Below are 25,535 nucleotides of genomic sequence, written 5' to 3'. Positions count from 1 at the left end.
CCCTTATAAAAAATATGTGGTGAAAACAAAAGTCCACAAAGTTATTGTGATTCATACATGCACCACTGTTCAATCAGAATTCGTATTATCCTTATTGAATACCAATAAGCAATAGTTCTTGAAAGGTAATATTTAGTACGCACATTTTGATGTAAAAGGACAATATTGTGAGAATTAAATTGCTGATCATGAATTACAATACTTGCATACAAATGAATACAATTGTAACAAGTTTTGACCAGCAAAATGTAGGCCTACTGCACACAAATTTACCTAGACCTGAATTTATACAAGGTTTTTATTCTTCTCTTGAACTGTATATAGAATATACATATTTGTAAGTGTACTGGAATGAAACAAAAGAGCACTAAATCTACATGTACTTTAACATTCATCCATGAAAAAACAAAACATTTCCCTGAATTTGCTTCTTGAAGTAAGAATAATTATAACAATTAATTGCACTTAAATAGAATCTATACAAACTACAAGTATTACAAAGTACAAGTACAAACAAATAGCCAAGTATATAATAGGTCTAGTAAGTGTTTTGGTATACAGAATACAAGTACACCATTGTCTGGGACTCAGGAGTACAATAATTTAATGGTTGTACATGTGTAACATGTTATAAAGGTACTTTGAACCCTTATAAAAACATGTGGTGAGAAGTAAAGTCCAAAAATATATGGGACGTTCAGTTACTTTTGACATAATATCAATGATTTCATAGTAACTCATACATGCACCATAGAGGGGGGGGGGGGGGGGGGGGGGAGGGGTGTGGAGGAGAGCTATCACTGTTTTCCAAACGGACCACTTGGCTTTAATAAGCGAGTTCGTAAATAGCTCTGGAACCGTGGAATGCATGACCCCAAAATATCCACAGATCTTTTACACGATGGATACGTCCCACATGTGCATTTTAGAATAATCACTGTCAAAGGGATGGAGGTGCTTCATGAATACCTTTTGTTTGCCTCTTGAGAAGAATACTTCCACCTGTGTATCAGATAAATGTACTGCTGGTGCATATATGAATACTGATTACATAACTTTCATGAGCATGATCAGAGTATTCGTCTCAATGGTTTTACAATTTGGGTACGAGTGACCATTATCTGCCCATGTGCAAATCCTAATTACGAACTCGCTTATAGCTGTATTTCAGAAAGAGGGGGGGGGGGGGGATTATTGTCCACTACCATCATCTTCATAATAGAACTGGCACAGCTGGTTCTAGGATGTTGATGGAATCAGCAGAGGTACGTGCCTCTATTACAGATCATTGTGTGTGTGTGTGTGGGGGGAGGCGGAGGGGGAGGGGGGGGGGCGGTGATCCTTTCAATCTCTCTCTTAGGATAAAAGTGATTTAGGGGGCTAACATCAACGCTGTAGTAGAAATAGCTTGGCTGTTTCTTGAATATAAAGGTTAAGTTCAAGACAGTGTCCCAGTAGAGGAGACGAGAGTTGAGGAGCTAGCATTACTTTCTAACATACTTAGCTGCGTTTACGATGGGGTGGGTTTAAGGCAAGGTGGGTAAGGGGAGGGGCTAATATCATCTTCCTAGTAGAACTGGCTTAGCTGCTTTTAGAATGTCTAGGTTGGGGTCTAGAGACCGACCCAGTCCTTCCAACACCATGATGGCAAGTATGATGGATGCGAAGTTACTTTCCAGCTTCACCTGGTAAAAGAGAAAGCAAAGGATAAATCAAAATATAATTTACACTATTTGTAATAGCTCTTTGTATGTGTGTACACATAAGGGGAAATTTGTCAGTTTCCACATAGCTGCTATGCCAGCCCATCAAATAAGAGAGATATAGTAGTAGGTTCAGTGAAAACATTTGCATCTTTTCAATCTTAATAATAAATTTGTTTTTTTGCATTAAGTGTCATTAGGAAAAGCATAAAATTCTTTTTAAAATGTCTGATTCTAAATCAATCGATATAAAGCATCAAGCAAAGAAATTTCTAATGATTACAAACCGCATTCAGCATCTTTCAGTATAGTTTCATTCATAAACTTAAGTAATGATCTACCATGGTAAGAATAATGATTCAGATGAAACAGTTTTGTTGTTGTTTACTTTTATTTTGTAAAGCCTACAGGTACATAAAGCAGAATGTTTTAAAAAAAACATATTAGTAGAACACATGCTCTGACAAAGATTAAGATTGCTTCGTAGTCCTAAATTCCTAACTTCAAACCAACCTCAACCTCAACAAACATTCCAATCACAACCCAAGCTCTAACCCCATACCTTTGGCATGGTAAACTCCAGTAGTTGATATCAGAGAGAGGAAGCCATTTCTTGACTGAGAAACAGACCGACACAAAACCATGTATGGTCGATTCAGCACAGTATCTATATGCTTTGACATACCTATCAAAGATAACAATACAGTTTTCAGAACGTCATCTATGAGCAAATTTTGGACAACTTGGATCCCTGGAACACTTACCTTGTGATGAATCATAAGAGCAAATAATTCCCTTAGCAGCTGACCAACTTGCATCTATTACAGAAAATGGAAAACAATGATAATGTTCAGAATTGAAATATCACAGTCAATAATAAATATTATTTACTGCCCATATGTTTATATGTTATTGTTCTAAAATGCATTTTTTGTTTTTTGTTCTATTAGCGCTCTGATCAGAAATCGAAATATCACAGTCATTAATAAATATTATATTTACTGCTATATGTATATATGTTATTGTTTTTAATGCATTTGTTTGTTTTTTGTTCTCTCAGCGCTCTGATCAGTATTCTGTAAAAGCGCTTTATAAGAATAAAAAATTATTATAATCATTTGAAATGTTTTACTGTTTCTAAAATTATCATTGGAAATATTAATAACATTTTTTTAAAATCATGGTTACATAAAAAATATCATTATTAGAGAAAGAGATAGAATGACAGAGATAATACCTTGCTCAGTTGTAGACTCCGTTCATGAGCCTTTTCGACCAACGATTTCATGTCAGCTTTGAATTTCTCCACATCATTGCATTCATTTGAAGATGCATGCTCCGCAAACAGTTCAGCTACAACATCACCCTGTAAAATAATAGAACAGAGTGAACTAGAGGAATTGTCCCATGGTTATTAGTATATACTCCCTTTGAATTTATAACAGAGCTATTAAAATTGAGGTTCATAGACTAAAAAGAACAAAATTATTTGCCATGTATTTTCTTTTGGGGAATATTTTCAGTTTTACTATTAAATCCTACCTACCGGTATATATTTTTAAATGATCTTATTTCTCCAGAAAATATAATTTTCCAGTTTGCTGATACCTTGCGGAGTACAATTGCAGTGAAAACTTTATAGAAGTTGTTGAAATCCCTCTCCTCCAGATGGGACGTGATGCCAGTATCAAGCAGGACCAACTTGATTGGATTCTTAGGTTCCTTGAGGTAGACCTGGAACTCTGTAATGTGGTCATGAAAGTCCACGGTCCTGCTTGGTTGGACCAGGGCCTCTTCTACTCCCTGGACTAGAATGTTCCCAGGATGAAGGTCTGCATGTACAAAGTTATCCACAAAGACCTAGATGGACGAAAGCAAAGAGAGGAAAGGGGTTAACATACATGACAAATGCATACTACCCACACATATTGTGAGACAGTGTCATTTTATCTCCACAGGTATAAAGAGACAAACAATATAGTTGGTTTGGGTCGTGTAACAAGATTATACATGTTTATCATGATATTTTAGGCTTTGACACAAGAGCAATCAATAGAGTTGGTCGAGATAGCCCCCAAAACCAAACAAGATTGAAAAAACTTTTCAATGCAATTTGCAAAGAAAAGTCACCTATTATCTACTCCATGTAGTCTGTCCATACACTAGCATTATTTTAGTGTCGTACACAATACTTCCTACTACTTTCACTCTTTATGCATTTAATATTCCCATTTCGACTTTGTTCATTTTTTGTTCTCATATTGATCATATCAGGTTATTATTGATATATTCTGTGATAGTTTTACTCACCATCTTCAAAATCACATCTACTCCCATTTGAGCAAGGATCTTCTTAATGCCTTTCTCGTCTGGGTTGTCAGGATCGCAGGATATAAATGCTGATATGCTCTGACCACTCTAGTAAAAATAATCAAATTCAAACAGAGAAAAAGGAAACAGTAGCAATTATTTCTAACCTCAAAATGAGGACAAATACACAAGCAAATCCAAATATTTATTTTCCATTATTGAACAGCGATGTATCATTTCCAAATTGGAATTCAATATTTTCTTCATATCTGTTTTAGATCATCTTTTACACAAAGGCTACATCTTTTTATGAAATGTATAAACCACAGAGCAACAAGACATCAATTTCACCATATGTAAAAGATAATGATATGCATGGATGCTTTCTTACCTCAAATGTTTCAACTAGGATCTCATTAGTGACAAACGGCCATACTGGTTGAGGTATTCTTACATGAGGCACTTTGGAAAAGTTTTGATGAAATCTCTCAAGGTTTTCTGCTTCTAGCTTGAGGTTTATCTGGAAGGAAACATGAGAGGTCATATAACTGTATCACTGGGTGGTATGTAAATAGAGTCCATGGCATTTGCAGTTATATAATTACCAATAAATTTAAGATTTAAGATAAATTCTAAATCCCTTACCATTGGTGAAGGATGCTTGCCAAAAACAAGTTGTAGTTTTAATGTATTTTGTTTGTTGTTGTTGTTATTGTTCTAGGGAGTTACAATTGATTGTACCTCTTTATGTAACAGGGCCATGAACTGTGCATCAGATTACCCTCAGACTCTACACACTTTCATAGGCAAAGTGAGAGGGGCTAGGGGCAGCTGCAGCCCCCTCCCCCTCCCTCCCCCTGGATTTTTAAAGTTCCAACATATTAAGGCAACTACCACCTCAAATTTAGACAGCAAGGAGCCTTGATAGCCCCATATTCGGGCTGGAGGTGCCTGAATAAGTAATTTCTATAATTTCACTACAAAAAATTGTCAAAATATTTGTGCGCTCACTTTAGAACCTGAAGCAATGAAGGGCGGTCAAAAGGCTTCAGCCCCCCCCCCCCCCCCCCCCGCAAAAATATGCCCATATACTTTATATGCACACTTTGCCTAAAATGCAGGGTACTTAACTTACTTGATTTTTCATAAGAGATTCAAACTCATCCACAAGGTCGACAGGGCTGAGCCAATGGAGACCAGGAATTAGGTTCAGTATCCTGGCAAAGACATTAATAATCCTCAGATCTAGATGGACACTCTCATAGATACCTGGGTGAAGGACCTACAGGAAAATAGTTCAAAAGAACAAGCGAATCCTGTGAGTTCACAAACACACCTTTGTTGTAATAAACAGCCTTGAAGCACTTCATGAGATAAAAATGATATAGTCTATTGCACTTTACAAGCGTCATCTCATTATTCATGCTGAGCTAATACGATGCTTGTGCAATCAAGGAACTTCTCCCTACCAGATATGTATTTACTTCACCTGGGTGGACGGTGGCAAATGTAGATAAATATCTTGCTAATTGATGTACAGTGTACATGCTGATTTTAACCCCCTGCCATGTGGTTCATAGTCCAGTGACTTATAATAATAACTAAAACAACTGTGCTTTTAAAGCGCTTACCAACAAAGTCTCTAAGCGCTTTAACCAATAAAATACAACAATAAACAATAACATATTAATAAAAACAAAAAATTACAAATAAACCTACAAATTACAATACATATGAAATATTACAATACCGGTACATATGAAATATACATCAATGTGACCAGAGTAAGTTAATCATCAAAAGTAATTTTGAATAAATGTGTCTTAATTAAGACAAGTTTTGAAATGGGTTGACACTTGACAGTCCGACAGCTTTTGACATGTTATGGTAGTTTGTTCCAAAGTTCAGCAGAAACCTTGTCTGTGCCACAAAAGAGAGTTATTTTATAAGGCCAATGGTTTTAAAGATTCAAGTGATATTAGAGGAACTGGTAAAATATGGCTATTACAATCATTTACTCAATAGATCAAGACATAACACTCTTAAGGATGGTTGGATGGAATACAAAATATTTGCCCTGTTAAACGAGCAGGAAACAAACTGCATGTATTAATACCGAAAGAGAATTCACATATTTAAGCCCCCTAAAAATGAATAAATAATGAATAAATAAATAAATAAACAAATAAATAAATATATAATAAATAAAGAAATAGATAAAGAAATAAATAAACAAGCACATAAACAAGTCTTGTTTTAAAGAGATGTAAATACCTTAACTCAACAGAAAAAAATAAGAACTACATAAAATTTTCCAAGAAATTGAATTGCAAGACAAACAAGTTAAAACACAGACCTTTACAGCAACTGGTATCCACTTTTCCTCATCCATGATTGGATCTGATGCTCGATCTCTCATCCTCCAGTCTCTCAGTCCACCTTCCCTTCCTTTCATTACAGCTAGAGAGGAAAATGGAGGGAAAAAGGTGTTTCTTAACTTAAAAAGATATGCTCCCAGCAATGGCACACCATAGTATTTCGATTCTGATATGGTTGACATTTTTAACTGGTAGACTGCAAATATATATATTATGACTCCTTCTAAGAGTTTATTTTTTAATATAACTGTCCAGACTGAATTATTCACAAAAGAGATTTTAATATAGAAATTTACATGTCTATGCTAATTAAAAGCAATGCATGTGTATACCATTACAATAACTCGGTTCTAAGTTCTTATACCCTTCTTTGATTTCTGTTTCTCTTTGTTCTCCAATTTCTGAATACCTCTTTATTTAGATCACTATTCAATACATGTATTTTATATTCACCACTTTGCTTTTCGTTTACGAGTTCTTACCTTGGTAGACATCTGGTCTCATATATGCTTTATGAACCTGCCCTACACATCCTGAATACACAGTCTCATTGCCAGACTCCAACCTGAATATCTCCTTTCCTAATAAACCAAAGGCATGTTCCAGAGCTCTCTTTGTGTATTCTACTGAGTGGCTTGGAGCATTGCGGTGCAGCTTCGAGAGCTGATCGCAAAAGTCCTGCGAAAAGAGGTCTCTCCTAGTACTCGCCCACTGACCGAGCTTGATGAAGGTGGGTCCGGAGAGTTCAATGGATCGCAGGAGCGCACGTAGCCATACATCCTGGAGCCTGTCTGGGAAAAGGAGTACTAGTGGATAGGAGAAGAGAAGTGGTCCAAAGAGGATGGAATTGCGGATGTAGCGTAGGGACACCAGGACAAACTGAACAAGGTTTGATGCAAGAGTTCTGAGGACATGATGCCAGAGTCTCATCTGCCCAACTAACAATGACTTGACAGAATGAAGTCTATCAATCTCTGAGTTGATAGGAACAGGGTGATCTAGAACTGCTTCTTGACATGCTGCTCTTGAAAATAGAATTTGTGGCAAACGCTTGTACGATGCTACTCCAATGAAAGCACAGCATACCGTTAGAGCAACAGATTTGGTGGGATGATATTTTGGCTGAGGTAGACGTTTGAGTACTGTCCAGTGAAGGGGTCTTACTCTTCTAAGTTGAAGAGTTATGCGGGAGATGTGATGAATGATCATCTTGAACAAGAAAATGCGGCTGAACTAAATATGAGAAACAGAATTACCAGACCTTCTGGGATCTGAAACGAATGAAAGAGATGGATAAGATTAGACAGAGAGAACAACCGAGGTTCTGCAAGTTCATGAGGATATCGACAAGTCTACAATTCAAAACAATGCAGTTTGTGCGTGATTGCCGAACTCATAACAAGCAGTAGCTTCAAGAAAAAAGACAGATCTCTTGTTAATCACCCCACCCCCCTCCCCCACATGTTGTGCGTCTGGCAAGGGTAACTATTTGTGTTTGGAAAAGGTTGATTAATGTGCGATACGCACGATACATGCTTGGTCATTTGTGATTTTAAAAAAATTATCTTTTTACCGCTTTTTCATGTACATGGAAGATGTACGGGCCTCAATGAGACAGCAGATCAAAACAAGAGGGGAAAAGTTCTAAAACATAGACTCTAGAGTATACAGTGCGTACCAGAAAAAACAAAACCAAGAATTATCTGTTTTATCATAACTTAATCACAATTGTATTTAATAAATGAAACATATTTGTCAAGCTTAGATCCTCTCCTTTCATTTGATGCAACTCATATGATGCATATTTTGAGTGATTAAAATCGATTTGAAGAAAGGGACCTGATTTTTCCACGTTAACGAGGATATCCTGGTTTATGCGGAGGATCCTTATTCTCGGACCAGCGCCCCTACTGATGGGAGAAAAATAAGCCAGTCAAAAAAAAGTTTTAAAAAGTTGGGATCTAATAGTAGAAGAGACTATACATTGCTTCCCAGAAAAAACGAAACCGAGAATTATCAATGTTTTATCATAACTTAATCAATGACACACAGATCCTCCTCTTTTATTTGATGCAACTCATATGATGCATATATTTCACGCATGAGTGATTAAATAAATTTGAAGAAAGGGGAACCTAAAAGTCATTTGGCGGACGGTCTCTAATGCTGAAAAATCAGGTCATAACAAAATAAGGATCGTCCGCATTCTTGCAGACGATCCATATTACCAATCCGCGGGTTGGCGATGCAAAAAACGGATTAGGCGATGATCGATGCTCCATGATGCATTTCTCACTTACGTAGCACAGAGACTTTCACATTATGAACAATAAATCCTCAGGAAGACGGACAACCCGTAAAAGTAAACAGTGAACTGGGGGTGTATTATTACGCATAATCTGTTTTTTCGCATTGCCAGCGCATCGATTGGTATTATATATCGTCTGAAAGAATGCCGACGATCCTTATTTTGTTACGACCTGATTTTTCAGCATTTCGGGAACCTACACCCGCAAAGCGCCGAAGAAAAAAAAATCCACCAAGAAAAGAAACGTCCACGTTTACAAGCTAGAAAAAACGTCATTCTCGGACCAGCGCCCCTACTAGCCCACGGGCATGGCAATTCTTATTTCTTTATCTATCATTACAAGACACATTAGCACACATTTATCTAAACATAGCTAGATCTAGACCGAATTTTTCAGTCTCTTTCGTTCGTTAGCCTCTGATTTGGGTATCGTCGGCCCCTCTCTTTAGAGAAGACCCGACCCAACCCTACCCAAATCTTTTAGAGAGGAGCCAACCCTACCCAAATCAGAGGCTAACGAATGAAAGAGACAGAAAAATTCGGTCTAAGCTAGATCTAGATCTAGATCTACAGACTTAATTTCTACACCTAAATAGATCTATTTCAAAAATATGCTTTTTTTTTTTGGTCCAAATATTCTAATGTCTGAATAATCTTGTAGTTGTAGTCTTAGTTGTAGACCATCTACATGTAAAGTGCATAAGTCTACATGCATGCTAGACCGAAAGCTTCAGTAGGTCTATAATCGTCGGTTGTTCCACTGAGTTGTTCCACTGAGACTACGTCTGGCTCCACTAGACCTCTAGTGGAGCCAGACGTAGTCTCAGTGGAACAACCGACGATTATAGAGACTGAAGCTTTCGGTCTACATGCATGCATACATATTACAGTAGATCTACTAGTGTCAGTGTCAGACATGTACTGTACATCGTACACGCACGCCCACATCACAATTTTACACAACATATCACCACACAGAAAGCAGCATATGGGACAATACAATCAGCTTGATCGTGCAGACTTGCGTCTTTCTCTGTGATAATCAGACAAATTCATCAATTTCATACACATTACGCATACAGTACATCAGTGAGGAATGATAATAAATAATGATATTAACATGAAATTTCACCAAATAAAATTAAATGTGTTCAGTCCACGGGCGCGGGCGGCGGTGAGACTGTAAATGTGCGCCTCGATCATAGACTAAAACGACGAGAGTGCTATATACGTATACAGGGTCTCTCAACAAAACAACAAATCTTTGGAAGAGGGATCTGGGCAGGGGCGGCGATTTCTTTCGCGATGACCGGGGGACGAAATGCGAGGGACTAGGGAGCAAAGTGAACTAGAGGGGCGAAGCCCGGGGGATACTCAGAATCGGTTTTGAATGGGATGTACCGCTCAAGCCTCGCGAAACCCGTACCCATTTTAAAGGGTAATTTTTCTCGAAATAAAGACCATTTTTCACAATTTCCGGGTTTTTGAAGTTTTGTTGTATCAAAAAAATACTTTACTTAGCGAAAATATATAGTATAAAACCAAGAAATATTTACTTGTACATTTCGAAGGATATTATATGAGGGAGCGAGAGGATTTGTGCATATAGCCTAAACGCAGCACTCTTGGGCCCTCCAGAGCCTAAAAGTGTGTTGCAGTCTTTAGTTAGTATTTGCTATACATTTTGGGGGGGGGGGCACTTTTTCAAATTTTTCCGGGGGCGACCCCCTTCATCTGGGCAGGGGGTGTATATAGGTCGGTGGTAAACACTTAACAGTGTTAGATTGTTAGAAGTAAACTGAATTGCTGTTTTATTTTTTTTGCTTAGAAATGCTCATAAAATCTTATAAATTAAAAATAATAATAATAATAGTGCGTTCTTGTATGGCGCTCATGTCAGTCAGATTTGACCCTCCTGGCGCTACCGATTATTACCCTGGCTTTAGCACGGCTGCCATACGGCGCTCTAGCATTTCAAGGATTAAATTCCTACCAGGTACCCATTTACCTGATTTAAAGCATAGCAATCACTTCAAAAAGAGAATAATTACACAATTATTCTCTTTTTGAAGTGATTGCTAAGAATAATTACACAATTATTCTCTTTTTGAAGTGATTGCTACGCTTTAAATCAATGTTCCTGTCTGTGTTCATAAACTTTTAAGTTGGTTATACTCTGCCCCGGACTCTGCCATCTTTCCCCCATCTTTCACAACTTGGATTACATTTCCTCCACTGTATTCCAAATCACAACATTATTTCTGCCCTTCCCTATGTGATCAATTTCTAATTTGGAAGCTTTTTTTGGTCTGTCATTAGTTGTTTTTCTTTGAATCATCACTAACTAGCTAGGATGTTTTAATGGATTGAAATCTCTTTTGCAATAAATGTATACTGCATTAATATGTGTTGTACATACATTGTAATCATTAATCTCTAAAAACTTAACCAGGCATAAAGGGTTAACAGCTACAGAAACCACAACCTATCCGATGGTTGTTCGGGTATATAGCACAATAAAATTGAGGGCACAAAAATGCTATACTGAGAGCTGATCGAGACGCCCTGCTATTATTGTCCTTTCAAATGTTATTATTGATGTAATTTTTAAAAGTCAGAGCACCTATTTTGAAACTTACCTGTTTATGGTATCTATATTAGACAAGGAAATAAGTATGCCCTAACATACAGCAGCAACCACTTAGCCTGAATCAGTGACGGATTCAGGGGGAAGGCCCGGGGGGGGGGGGCTGGGAAAAAACGTGTAAAAACACGTTAATTTTACCTTTTTTGGAGATGACCCCCCCCCCCTTTTTTTTGAGGGCCCCCAAACGAATAAGTGCTCATGCACTACCCCCCCCCCCCCCCCCACTAAGCGAATTATCGGCCGAATGTTTCGCCGCTAAATATTTTCTCACGAATTGGGCCCCCTCCCCTGCCGCCGGCTGGATCCGCTCTTGGTCTGAATTATGAATCGAATTTTTGTCTGCATGCATGTTGAACTATCGCATTTTGTGTTACCTATGTTTAAGAATGAGTTGGTTTATTAAAAATACCTGCAGATATTATGTCAGAAGGATGCAATAACTTTAAGTAAATTTAGATGCAGAAGCAGAACACATAGATTACCCGTAAAGGTAGATTTGATGCAAATGTAGTACATGATTTGCAATGCCCACTCTGTACACCAACATATATTGGTGATGAATTTCATTATATTTGTGTATGTCCATTCTTTCTATGAGAAAAAAATGTATATACCAAATAACTTGTGTGGTATAGCTTAAGACCAAGTGCGTTGCACATGGATAAGGATTTTAATACAGCTCACGCTTGCCATCTAAAGAAATTAGCAAAATTTGTTAGAATCATTATGTCACATTTTTCAAAAGAGTCAAGGGTATATGGTAATACTGTAAAATAAGCAACGTTGTTATAGGCACACTCGTAGCGGTAGGAGGGTGAATTGCCCAGTTCGCCTTGATTTGTAAATATGTTTATTTGTTCAAATTATCACATGTTTATCATTGTTCATATTATATCACATGTTTGTCTAATTTGTTCATATTATCATATTATGTTTATCATTGGTCACATTAGACAGCAATAACCATCTGATTTGGGTCATTTCTTTAATAAAACTGACATTTGTTGTCATTCCCCAATACATTAGACAGCAATAACCATCTGATTTGGGTCATTTCTTTAATAAAACTGACATTTGTTGTCATTCCCCAATACTATCTATAATCGGAGGTCTAGTGGAGCCAGACGTGGTCTCAGTGGAACAACCGACGATTAGAGAGACTGAAGCTTTCGGTCTATGTTCACATATGTTTATCATTGTTATGTTTGTACTCTCATTGCCGAGAGGGGGTCGATAGAGTCAATAAAATCTTGCATGTATCCATTTGTATCTTATTGATATTTATAATCTGTAATCTTGTACTGACATGCAAACGAAAAAAAAATCCAATCATTGGACAATACAATTTGAATATGCAAGCAGACCCCCTCTATCATGGTTCTGTCTTGTTTTGTTGGCACACCTTGTTCTAGAATACAAGCACTGCATGCACCGCAGCGCGCACCGAAACTACGAAACGTGCACCACCGGTTTTGAATAGATGAATGAATTGATTAATGATTGTCATGCTGATTAGATTGATCGAACTTCTATTCACTCTCGGTCTCCCTCGAACTTCTTTTGAAGCCGAGACATTTAAATCCCCTTCTGATAGCGTGCACTCCATTACCGTCAGCATAAACGGATTTTGATCGTAGGCCTACCAGAATTAGGAATCTTATTGCAACTGTAGTCCAACGCATTCAATTTTGTGTGTGGTAAGTCGTGATCTGATGATTGTCCAAATTAGCCTAGATCTAATTGTCTGTCTGTCTGTCTGTCACATAAATTATATAACTTAATTACTCTAATATGTCTAACTTACATTGTCATTAAGGCTGGGTAGTTTACCGTCCTCCCGAGGATTTAGCATTCATAACGTGATAGCTGATTGAAAGTCTCTGTGGGCCCTGTGCTGTATAAACAGCCACGGCGTTAGCGTTAAGCGTAATTAGGTCTAAGTGACTGATAAAAGTGATAGTGTAGATGCATGATCATGGAGCATCATCGCGGAATCTGTTTTTCGCACCGCCAACGCATGGATCGGTAATAAGGATCGTCCTTGAAAATGCGGGGGCTCATTTTTTAGGACGCGATTTGTCCTTGTTAGTGTTACAAAGATATCCTCGTTTATGCGGGCGATCCTTATTTTCGAACCAGCACCCCCTACTGAACTTGAAGGTTGGTTGAAGTTGAACACTAGGCTCGAGCTCCAAAATACGATTCTTTTTGTTTTATCCAGAATCCTGCCACTGATGCTCTTCATATAACCATGGCTTCATCATCATCCTCATCATTGCCGTCCTCCCCTTCATCTTCAATGCCATCAAGAGCAGAGGATTGGACCCCTGAAGATGGGGGTCTTCATGAGGCATGTGGTGTATTTGGATGTGTCGCTGCAGGAGAGTGGCCCACGCAGCTAGATATACCTCAGCTAATCACACTGGGTTTGACTGGACTCCAACACAGGTGAGGTCATATCCTCTGTTCAGATTCAGAAGGGCATTTAGACTCTACACTGTTTTAAAGCTTATCAACACTAGTGTGGTTAGGAGGGATTAGACCACACAGCGAGGTCACTGACAGGTGGCTATCTCATCAACTACATGTTTCAAAAGTCCCTAAAGAGTAAATTGCTATTCCATATCCTATAGCATTACATAATATTAATAATAATACTTCTTGATATTTATATAGCGCACATATCCACCATACAAGTTGCTCATACATTTTGCTAAGACACATAACGCCACGACACCGGCCCGGCCCCCCTTTATTCAATGACGTTTGCCAAGCCTTCTGGAATGACCCCAAATCTCCCGATTACAGTTTTCCCTCATTCGTCGTTACTGTCACTTAGTCCCATTTCCTTGTCTTTCCCCCTTTCTCACCCGACTTTTCTTTTTCCCACCCCCCCTTCCCTCCCCACCCCCACCCACTCAGTGTTATCTAAGGTACGCACATGTATGTTCCCTCTCTTTGAAAGCACCCCTCTATCTCCGGTGTGTAAAGTCAGTACGGGCCGGATTTTTGTGTATTACGGGCCGGACTTTGTTGCGTGAAAAGAACCTCTTTATCTGAAATTTTGGGAACACAAATTCGGTCCCTCCGGAAGGGAGGGGGGGGGGGGGCTTTGTTCTTTATCTTTTCTCTTCTCTTTTCCTTTCTCTTCTTTTTTTCCTTTCTCTTCTCCTTTCTTTTCTCTTCTCCTTTCTTTTCCTCCTCTTCTCCTTTCTCTTTTTCTCTTTTTTCTTCCTCTTTTTTTTCTTCCTTTTGCGCCGCCAATAGGGGGGGCCGCGGCCGTTTCGGCCCCCCCCCCCTGGATCCGCCACTGCATTTGTACATTATGTGTATTTAAGCTGTCACTCTTTATGTAAATCAATTAATATACTTACTATTGTTATTTGAATGTTTTATATTTGATTTATCAATATGTGCAGAAACATCTGCTAAGAAAATATATGAGCTATTGCCCTCCTGGCTCCAAATAGCTTAGACCCAGATGGGCGTTACCTCCATGTTGTAAAGAAAATGAGTGAGAGTTAGCACACTTCTGGCTCCAAACAGTTCAAAGCCAGATTAACCCTATATTACAGTATGAGTTAATCCTCTCCTGGATTTAAACAGACAATAAAGGAGACCCCTCCCCCTTCCTCATTGGTAGAGCATGTAGCACTATGGCTATTATGCAATGACAAGAATCCTGGTCATAGATAATGTACCTATCTGTTTGCATACATTATGACATGGTTTAAAAGGGGTATGAAAGGATCTCCTCAAGTTTAAATCTGCTTAATCTTGTTATTGTCAATGACACATGAGTGGACTTGGTTGTGATAAAAGGCTAGTACAGAGTGGTCCAAAATGATTACAATTTGATAACAGAACTGAGAAGTATGCAGTCTCTTCCTGTTTGTCACTTGTCAGGATGTTTTTAACCTTCTTGAATATTATCTACACAACCCCTGTCTCCCTCTACCCCCCCCCCCCCCTGTCGACCATTTCATGATATTGTACACAATTTTGATATCAAGAGTATGAAGCCAAGATTGGATTAAGAGAGGGGGGCTGGTCTCTTAGCTTTATTATGATTTATGGTGCAGATATTTAGACTATTGGTAATGTTCATGGATTTCCTGGAATCATTACATATACTGTAGCTGCCAAACCCTTGCTATTTTGGAAGAATGATTCCTAATTTCTGACCTTTAAACTAATATTATGAAACATAGATTTCTCTCTCTTACTTAAAACTTCTGTGTATATTATAAGTATATCCTTTGGAGAATTCCTAATTATTTGCTCTGAAAGGTTGGCAGGGATGACATTTCAAACAACCTTTCCAGGATGGGAAGTAATGAGCTAAAACGAAATATTTGTGCTGTTGTAACTTCAGAGGTCAAGAGAGCGCCGGTATCATCACGAGTCAGGGTTCATCCAAGAACTACCGCAAACATAAGGGCATGGGTATGGTTAGTGCAATCTTCACAGACGAGATCCTAGCCAATCTACATGGTAATCTGGGCATTGGTCACAATCGCTACTCCACAGCCGGGGCATCAGAGCTCTTGAACTGCCAGCCGTTTGATGTGGAGACGGTCCATGGACGCATCGCTGTGGCGCATAATGGAGAGCTGGTGAATGCTGCTCAACTTAGGATGAAGGTAGAGTAACAAAGCTTGTACGACACATGCTTGGTGTCAATTCTCCAGGCTTAATATTTTGTATAGGTTAGGGTTGCATGTAGGTTTAAAAGTTAGGTTTGGGATTAAGTTCAAAATATTAGGTACTGGTACATTGTGTTAGATCCAAAGTTAAAGATCATAATTCACATTTGTTTTCTTCTGCAAAGCGATTGTCGCCAGAGCATGACAAGCATACACTACTTTGTATAATTTGAAACAGATCATCAAGGGGCGATTATACATGTATTTTTGCACTAGCAAAAAAAAAAAAAAAAATTGCTTCTTGCCATTCATTTGTATTGTATTGTACAGTATTTCTTAGTTTGCCATATCAGTTTTTTACATAGATGCTTAGGTGGATTATTATGTCAGATTTGAAAAAGCCTTGAAGAGATTTGCGAACCCATCTATTTGTAAAATCTGATGCAAAATAATAATTTGTCGTATACAAATTTATTCTCAAATAGGTGCTTAAACACGGTGTAGGTCTGTCGACTGGTTCAGACTCTGAGGTCATCACCCAGCTGCTGACCCACGCCCCTCCCGAGGGGGAACCTGAAGGCCCAAACTGGCTTGGTAGGATACGTCAACTGATGAATGAGGCTCTCATGGCTTACTCCCTTCTCATCCTCCATGAAAGCTCCATCTATGCCGTCAGGGATCCCTACGGCAACAGGCCCCTCTGTATCGGGAGGCTTGTCCATGCAAGACATAGTGGTGAGTAGAACCTGAACAAAACGAATCAAAAGATTCTAAAAATGTATTTTTATAGGAATATGTTACACTTGTGAAACTAGATTTTTTAGTAGTGAAAGTTTCTTTTATAATACCTTTAATTTGTAATTGGAGAGAGAGAGGGGGAAGGTTTTTTTGGGGGGAGAGAGGGGGGGGGGGGTAGTCTACATCTAGTCAAGACTCTGAGATTTATTCCATGTGGGAACCAAGTTAATCGAACCCTGATGTTTTTTTTTTCTCTCTCTCTTAATGTTTATATTCCAGTTGACTGCCCAAAGGATGATGATGTGGAGGGCTGGGTGGTCTCCTCCGAATCCTGCTCCTTCCAGTCTATTGGTGCACAATACTACCGAGAGGTCCTTCCTGGGGAGATCGTTGAGATCTCAAAGACTGGTATCAAATCTCTGGCCATTGTACCCCGTCCGGCTGAAGACCCACAGGCTTTCTGCATCTTTGAGTATGTCTACTTCTCAAGACCCGACACCATTCTTGAAGGTATTTTACAAACATGTACTACTATTTATCTCTAAAACAAGAATATTGACAAAAGTTCCTTATATCAGAATCTATTAACCTTGCGCATAACCTCATGTGCAGAAACAAAATATAGCCAGTTTTAACTGCATGGTCGGATTTATCCTCACAGTAATACATTTGGAAAATGAGTATCTGCACTTGTAGATTACACATTCCTAGCTCCTGTTTTCTTTGTTGGAAAAGAAGCTATCCATGGTTAAGATTATGACTGTGAAGAATCTTTTTTTTAAATTGAAGTTTAAATGGGTGTATGATGAACAAGGATCAATATACAGAGTTACGAACATACATTGTATATTGTCAATTAAATGTTATCAAGTTTGTTAGACTTGAAAAGTAAGCCATTAAACTTGGCAATACAAGAAAATAACATTGAGAATTCCTATGATGATAAGAGATGTTATTCTTGCGTGTGTTACAGGACAAATGGTATATTCGGTGCGGAGGAGGTGTGGTCAGCGGTTGGCTCAAGAGTCTCCTGTTGAAGCAGACATCGTGAGCACCGTCCCAGAGTCTGCCACCCCAGCAGCTCTAGGCTTCTCACATGTGGTGAGTATCAAATTTTGTTATTAAGACTAATCTGTAAAACCAAGAAATTTGTGTGTGCGAGACATGATAGTGAATTTTGTGTGTGGTTCGGATTCGCATAAGTTTTATCCACAAAATACATTAAATCACAACTGACATATTTAGAGAAGTGCATTTTAACTAGAAAATGATCAGCTTTGTATACCACATACCATGATTAGAAACGTCAGATTGATAAAAACTGTGTGCTCAAGATTTACTATTAATACCATATTTACAGGACAATGCTTAACAATTTCGTTGGGGCAATAAATCTAAGATGCGTACACAGCATGGATGAACTAATTAAGTATTGTGTTAAAATTGGATGTGTACTACAAAAATAATATGATAAAGGATCTCTTGAATATACCATGCCTCTTTGCCTTCATCTTAAGGCAAAGCACAGTATCGAATTCACCTACTGAGGCTAAAGGTGTTTAACCATCATCCTTCACAGCAGTGGATAGTGTACATACATACAATTTTTAATCTTGACACTGTTTAAAGGCCGTCTGTACTAAGCCAAGGGGGATTAGACCACCCAGCGAGGTTACTGACAGGTAGCTATCTCATCAACTCAGCTCTCAATTAACATTAAAAAAAGAGGATCATGGGGGACCAATGGTCACTGCTTAGGTATGTTTTCTATATAGAGGGAGCAAGTAGCTACAAGTAGTACAGTGGGGCTTTAAAGGAGGTAATCCTTTGGGGATATAACCAGCTATGTGCAGCCATCTTATATCTTGAGCTGAACTCTATCCAACTGGTTCGCAACAATCAAACCGTTAAAGATAAACTTGAGTTCTGGTAAAAAAAAAGAAAATTAATTCTCACAGAATCAAACGAAGCTTACTGTGAATGTTCAAGATTACAAATAAATGTCATGTGCCAAACAATTTTGGAAGAAAATGTATACTGGCTGAGAAATGAGCATAGAAAGATAAGGAAATCAAGGTATAGTAGCCCCGACACCATTTGTGTAGTCCCATATACATCTTTCTGTGTACAGTGCTTGTTACTTTACCAAGACTGGGCCAAATTTATTATGATTTTCATGACTCCAGCACCTTGCAGTACACACCAATACTTACATTGCTTCATGATCAACTTTTTCTGATCCATTCCACACCTTTTCTTTCACAATGCAATCGCATTTCCAGAACTCACCTTTATCTTTAAGCTTTATTGTTCTGTTTTCAGTCTGGCATCCCATACATGGAAGTGTTGACCAAGAACAGGTATGTGGGAAGGACATTCATCCAGCCCAACCAGAGACTGAGACAGCTGGGTGTTGCAAAGAAGTTTGGCGCTCTCACAGAGAACTTCAAGGGCAAGCGCATTATCATCATTGACGATTCCATTGTGAGGGGAACAACTATTGGTCCCATCATCAAACTTCTAAAAAAGTCTGGAGCAAAAGAGGTAAGAAACGTATTCCTTGTCTTATTTTATCCCTAATTAGATGGGGCAGGCTAAAAGGTTATTTGTTTTTAATTGGGAATAAGAGAAGGAGAGGGGATGGGGTCAATTAAGCATTTACAAAATAGCTTTTGTTCTTCTTACAGATTTATTAATTTTAATTTCAATTTTCAATTTTAATTTCAATTTCAATTTCAATTTATTTTTCCATCTTTAAAAAGAACAAATATAATATAGTATTGACACATTGTATTCAAATAACAATATAAACATAAACATGGAGGGATACCCTTAGTAAGCAGGTTGCTTGTAGGCAGGGCCCCGGTATACAATATAAAATGTATAACTTTGTTAGAGAAATATCTAAACATTTGAGAAAATTATAAAACAGCAAATTAAATATAAATTAGGAAATTGTGATCATCTTAACAGCTACTATAAATAGACAGATACAGGTGCATGACCACACACAGACATACAAACATCCTAGCATACACACACTAGCAAACACACACAATAAGATAGATGAGATAGAGGAAAATATCATTGGGAAGGAATACATAGAGAAAGAGAAAGAGAGAGAGGGGGGAGGGGGGAGTCAGTATTACAGAAGAAAATAATTAGAATGAGTGGGCATGGTGAAAAGAAAAGAGAAAGAGAAAATTGTAGGAGTGGAGAGAGCTCATGAAATAGGAGAAGAAAATTAGAATTAATTAATACATTTTATATATCTTCTTAGCACGTATTAATATTGGTGAGATACAGTCATAAGAAAGATTGTTTCTTCCTATTCCTGTACAAGCATGCTTGGTTTGTCATTTTTGTCTTTTTCCATACTCTGTTCCTTTTCTCCACATTTGTCTCTCTGTCTCTACCTGTCAGTCTGTAGTTATACATCTCTCCTGTTATCTATTCTCTCATTCTGTGTGCCATTCTCGAATTTAACATTCTCACGCTTACTAGTCTGGATACATATGAACTCATTCTTGTAATTTTAACTGTAAGGTATTTTAGTTTTAATATATTATTCATGTATCATATCCCCAGGTTCACATACGAGTAGCATCCCCACCGGTCACCAACCCTTGCTACATGGGCATCAACATCCCCACTAAGGAGGAGCTCGTTGCCAACCGAATCCCGGTCGACCGTCTGGCAGGTTACTTCAACGCAGACAGCATCGCATACCTGTCAATAGAGGGCCTCCGAATGGCAGTCACCGAAGGCATGCAGATCGAGGAAAGCAAAAAACAGAAGCGTCTTCACTGTACAGCTTGCTTGACCGGAGAGTATCCAGTCAAACTGGAATGGTGATAGCAGCACCTTGGAAGTGTGAGAGTGGCTACCATCAAATCAAGGCTTGCATTTGACTGTAGACCTTTGCCAAGAGACTTGTCTGCTGTTTGTGCTCCTTGCAAAGATGTTAACCCATCATTGTATTGTAATTTAGATCATGTTGTGTGCTGAGTCTGCCACTATCTTCAAATCACCTTCTGCCGGTGAACCTCTTGGCATCATAGTATTAATGTTAGCTCAAGACTGCAGGGTGTTACTAGTAGGCACTTGACATGGAGCATTCAGTGATATCATGAGACAAAATGGTAAAATGATAAACACTGATTAGTGAAGTGATCATTTAGACATTGTCCTGTTAATACTTTTCTGGTGTATTTATGTATTTATTCTTGCACTGCTTCATGTATTGATAAGAGCACTATACTCACTACCCACTGGCATCCTATTGCTATAGTTTACACAGTTGATGGTGCTCAGAGCACATTTAGGCTTGTACTCTGCTGCCAAGATGAGAATTAGATTTTTACAATTTTAGAAAGTCTTAAATCATCAGCATATGTAGTATAAAATCGTATGTACAATAAGAGCTATTTTGAAAATGATTGTATCAGAGCTATGATATGCTCAATATGCTGTGAAGGTTTCTTGTACAGTATGCGATTACATGTATGTTAGTACTTGATAGTGTGTGTGCTGTCACCACATTCCAATTATTGGTTTATAGAATGTGGTTTACGAAACAGCATTTTTTTTTGTTAGGAGAGAGATTTCACCGCATGTTTAAAGTGTTGAGGTTTTTTCTTCTTTCTTTCTATTATAATTTGGATACCGGTAAGTGGATGCTAGTTCTTCTAATTCCTACTAAAGTCACTGGATTTTCAAAAAAATAAATATTAGATAAATCATATAACTACATTTACATATACAGTGCGTCCCAGAAAAAACGAAACTGAGAAATATCGATGTTCTTTCATAACTTAATCACAACTATAATTAATGAATGATACATATTTGGAAAGCTTAGAGTCTCCTCTTTCATGTGATGCTACCCAGATAATGCATATTTCACGCACGAGTGAGGAAAAGCAATTTGAAGGAAGGAAACCAAAAAGACATTTGGCAGGCGGTATCTGAATTTCGAAGAAAAATTCACATTTCTAGAAAGTTGAGTTTCTGCCCTTTCATATGACACCTCGATCAGGAAAAATGAGCGAGGAATGACAAAGTTCTGTTTGTTTAAAGTAGTGCTTGCATGTCCATAATTTTATTAAACAAATTCGTTTTCACTGGCTGCCTGCCGTATCAATAAACGAAATTAACAAAAGACTTAACTCCGTTTCGTTGACAATCAGCCGTAGACGAGAGTCTTCATGCATGGCTGATTGTCAACGAAACGGAGTTAAGTCTTTTGTCAAATCTGCTTTTTGCTACGGCAGGCACCCAGTAAAAACGAATTTGTTTGTTAAAATTATGAAAATGTACGATACCGCCTGCCAAATTACTTTTTGGTTTCCTTCCTTCAAATTGCTTTTAATCACTCATGCGTGAAATATGCACCACGTGAGTAGCATCAACTGAAAGAGGAGACTCTAAGCTTTCCAAATATGTATCATTCATTAATTATGGTTGTGATTAAGTTATGATAAAGCATCGATACTTCTCGGTTTCGTTTTTTCTGGGACGCACTGTATAACATCATATTTATAGAAAATAAATTGTGTGGCATGACACAAATACATTTCTTGTGAGTGAGAAAATTAAAGTACCTGCAAGATTTAAAAAAAGGACATACCATTCAACATCATTACTTGGAGTTTAGGCTGAAGATCTTTGAAATAAACTCCAGAAATATGCTGCCAATTGGAGTTGTAATAACATACTTCAACTTATTTGGAAATGTATACAGTATGTATGTCCTTGTCCTTGCAAATATCAAGGGGAACAAGATTGTACTTTTACTCGAAAATAGTACATATTTTGCTCCAGATATATGTTATTCCTGTTTTATTCATTTATTTTGTAACTGAAATGTATGTAAACTGAGTACTGTGTTTTTAAATGGAGTTGTACATATTTACTTGTCCTCAGAGAAAATTGTCAAACATTTGTATATCTATGTTTCATTGAGGGTCCATTATTTTGTCAAGACATGTTTGTATTCATCACCCTGTTTCTTATCAGCTCTGATGAAATGAATTTGGTGTAAAGATTACAGTATTTATGTGGAATTTTTATTTGTCAAACCTGTATCGAAAGACCATCCAAGGGAGACACAAAATGTGGTCTTTTGGGGTGTTTTCTAAAACGTTTTTTTAATGACGAACGTCATTTCAATGGACAGTGTTGTACTCATATTTTCAGAAGAAAGTGGATCGAAAGAAAGGAACTATAATGAAGTTTCCAACATTCTGATTTGCTATTTAGATTTAAAAAAACCTTTGTAAAAACTACTGACACCAAACAAGCGCACAAAATTTGATATTCCTTGGGTTTTTTGCACGTCATCATTCTTATATCTTTGTATTGTACCTGTGTATATATGTGTTCAGAGAAAATGTCATTAGGTATAGTGTGGATCACAATGTTTCAAGCAAGCTTTATTCTTTGTGCAGATATTTGATATTATGGTTTGCATGTGCAGTTGTACAGTACTCCCTGAATTTTTTTTTTATTGCCTGTATCTGTTGTAAAAGAAGTAAAATTCTGTAGTCGTAAGTAATCATAAAAATGACCCGTTACTGTAAGGATTGCTAACCACTCACTATTTGCTTTCATTGAACACTTGAAAATCCTTATACTAAAAGTATGCATATTATAAAAGAGCATCGTTTAGAGATTTTTATTTTTTTATTATTTGAAATTTTATTTTAAGGGTAGTCAGTATATATTTCCCTTAAAACCAGAAACATCTGCCACTAGAAACCTGTGATAAAAGTATAAGAGATGGCTGATTTGGTCAGAATCTTTTGTGACTTGAAAAATTCACTTTTGCAATTCAATTATATTGTGGCATGAATCTTTTGTTCATGAATTTTTTGTTGTTGATAGTTTGGTTTTACAGTATGTAACCACTTTTTTGTAGGTTTAAAATCTATATTTGTGCAGCTGGATGGTATGTTTCCACTTTGTGGTAATGTGTATTGAGCAGCTAAAATTATTGAAAGTAAATACATGTTGAGCTATGCTTAAAAGTATTCATTTATTTAAAAAAAATACAATTAGTAAGTAACGTAATGCAACACTAGACTCTAGTCACTGGTATAATAAATTGCGGTGAGTGAACACAAATGGGGAAAAATGCACTCCATGGATATATTTCATGAGAGAAACATTGTATGGAGAGTTGATACAAAATTACTAGGTCTTTACAAGTTTTATGTGAAAAGAGTGAGTTTCATGTAGGGTAGAGGCTGATTCTAATATCCAGAAGGAAATACAGAAGTCCTGAAAAAATGCATTTATATTTAATATGAAAACTAAACTGCAGTTTAGCTTGTTGAGCTAACAATTTGTTTGCAGTACTGTGCCTGTACACATGTTACATTTGATGTCATGTCACTATAATGTTCTTTTATTCTGTACCTCAGTCACATTAGTGAGGCTAACATGTGGGCCCGGTATCATAAAACTTGTTATCAATAACAAATGCTAAATTTCTATGACAAATCTGCTCTCAGTCAATGAGATGCTACAATTTCATTAACTTATAACTGTTATTGTATCCTGTTGATGATATCAAGTTTTATGAAACGGGGCCCAGGCTGATCAAAAAAGCATAGCCCCCAATTTCAATGAAGCAGTCGATGTGGAGTCATCGTGGAGTCAGCGTGGAGTTGGTTTGGTGCTGTGATTGTGGTATTAGTGTGGATATGTTTAAAGTCATTTTTTTCTTGCTTGCCTTGTTTTATCATATCACTGATTAATTACACCTTATGCACAATTGTTTGGGTTTTGGGGCGTGTATTTTGTATGTTTATTTTTCATTCATATGGCTGTGTAAATTGATAGCTCAGCACAAGTTTTTATAATGAAATTATATTGTAGATCTATATGCACCATTATATATGTTGTGTGAAATTAATGACTATTTGTATTTCATCGTTTATAAAAGATGGTTTTGGACTCGTAAAGGAATGAATACTTATCTCGCTTTGAAGCTTTATTTAGGAATTAGGTTGATACTACTAACACTTTGTTTTGAGAATGTTGATATTGCAGTTTTTTCTTCATATGAAATAAGAAACAAACCAACTACGAAATTAAAAGGTTTGTTTTGAAAATGTAGAGAAAATAGGCTTGAACTACACCAATAATATCCCAATTTTACTTTTGAAAACTGGTTCTAGTGGTATCAAATCTTGCATAATTAAATACAGTCTAAAATATTGCTTGAGTTACATACATTTATATTGTTTGAGTCGAATTGAATTTGATTTAGCCGACACTAAAAATTTGAGAGGATAACGGCGTATATCTTGTCTGTTTATTGCTAGATCTTGATTCACTGACCATTTAAAATCATGTCATGTGGTTTGAAAGTCCCTTTTCTTTCCTTTGTTAATAGAATGTGAAACATAGAAAACACATTAATCCTGTCAATATTGGCTTATGTTATTTTGTTCAAAGAAACATGTTTTATTAAATGAATTATTGTATAAATGCAGTAGATCGAAGCTTATTGTGAAGAACCTCTCAATGGTAAATTTCAAGATATTTGATTTAATGTTACATTTATTTATGCAAGTCTTTTTTACTTTATTTTGTATAGATGTGGGGTTCTGAATATTGAGAATGCAAGAATAGTTTTGTTGTAAATGATAACATATTTTGCAGATTTTACCTTTGACTCATGTTATTATGGGTTATGCAAAAATACACTGACTCGTTTTAGAGTTATTGAGTTCTCGCTGTGCTGTACACAAATTCTTCACTCTTTTTAAAAAATATGATTGCTACACTGTAAATCGA

General features: G+C 37.3%; 2 protein-coding genes and 1 long non-coding RNA gene across 4 annotated transcripts; 1 reads left to right on the top strand and 2 right to left on the bottom strand.

The window, feature by feature from the left end:
* Window positions 1–1,477: 1,477 nt before the first annotated feature.
* On the bottom strand, window positions 1,478–9,872 carry LOC577450 (aarF domain containing kinase 2-like). Of its 2 annotated transcripts, XM_030980170.1 has the most exons (10): window positions 9,832–9,872; window positions 6,874–7,662; window positions 6,370–6,473; window positions 5,149–5,295; window positions 4,405–4,533; window positions 4,014–4,121; window positions 3,312–3,563; window positions 2,941–3,069; window positions 2,468–2,521; window positions 1,478–1,685 (listed from the first exon to the last, which is right to left on the bottom strand). In XM_030980170.1, the coding sequence occupies exons 2-10, from the start codon at window positions 7,598–7,600 to the stop codon at window positions 1,560–1,562; spliced, it is 1,776 nt and encodes a 591-aa protein (XP_030836030.1). In that variant the 5' UTR covers window positions 7,601–7,662; window positions 9,832–9,872; the 3' UTR covers window positions 1,478–1,559.
* A 2,932-nt stretch (window positions 9,873–12,804) lies between these two features.
* LOC582049 (amidophosphoribosyltransferase) lies at window positions 12,805–21,454 on the top strand. The gene is made up of 8 exons (XM_775106.5): window positions 12,805–13,043; window positions 13,568–13,794; window positions 15,722–15,989; window positions 16,478–16,727; window positions 17,010–17,240; window positions 17,704–17,831; window positions 19,053–19,274; window positions 20,319–21,454. The coding sequence occupies exons 2-8, from the start codon at window positions 13,598–13,600 to the stop codon at window positions 20,583–20,585; spliced, it is 1,563 nt and encodes a 520-aa protein (XP_780199.1). The 5' UTR covers window positions 12,805–13,043; window positions 13,568–13,597; the 3' UTR covers window positions 20,586–21,454.
* A 1,998-nt stretch (window positions 21,455–23,452) lies between these two features.
* Window positions 23,453–25,535, bottom strand: LOC115922214. Its single transcript, XR_004063362.1, has 2 exons — window positions 25,297–25,535; window positions 23,453–25,062 (listed from the first exon to the last, which is right to left on the bottom strand). It is a non-coding gene; the product is annotated as an uncharacterized LOC115922214 (long non-coding RNA).

The sequence above is a fragment of the Strongylocentrotus purpuratus genome, unplaced genomic scaffold (assembly GCF_000002235.5).
Source record: "Strongylocentrotus purpuratus isolate Spur 01 unplaced genomic scaffold, Spur_5.0 spur5_scaffold_11, whole genome shotgun sequence".
Lineage (NCBI taxonomy): Eukaryota > Metazoa > Echinodermata > Echinoidea > Camarodonta > Strongylocentrotidae > Strongylocentrotus > Strongylocentrotus purpuratus.
Note: the sequence above shows the minus strand (reverse complement) of the source record. Positions and strands in the feature narration are given on the sequence as shown.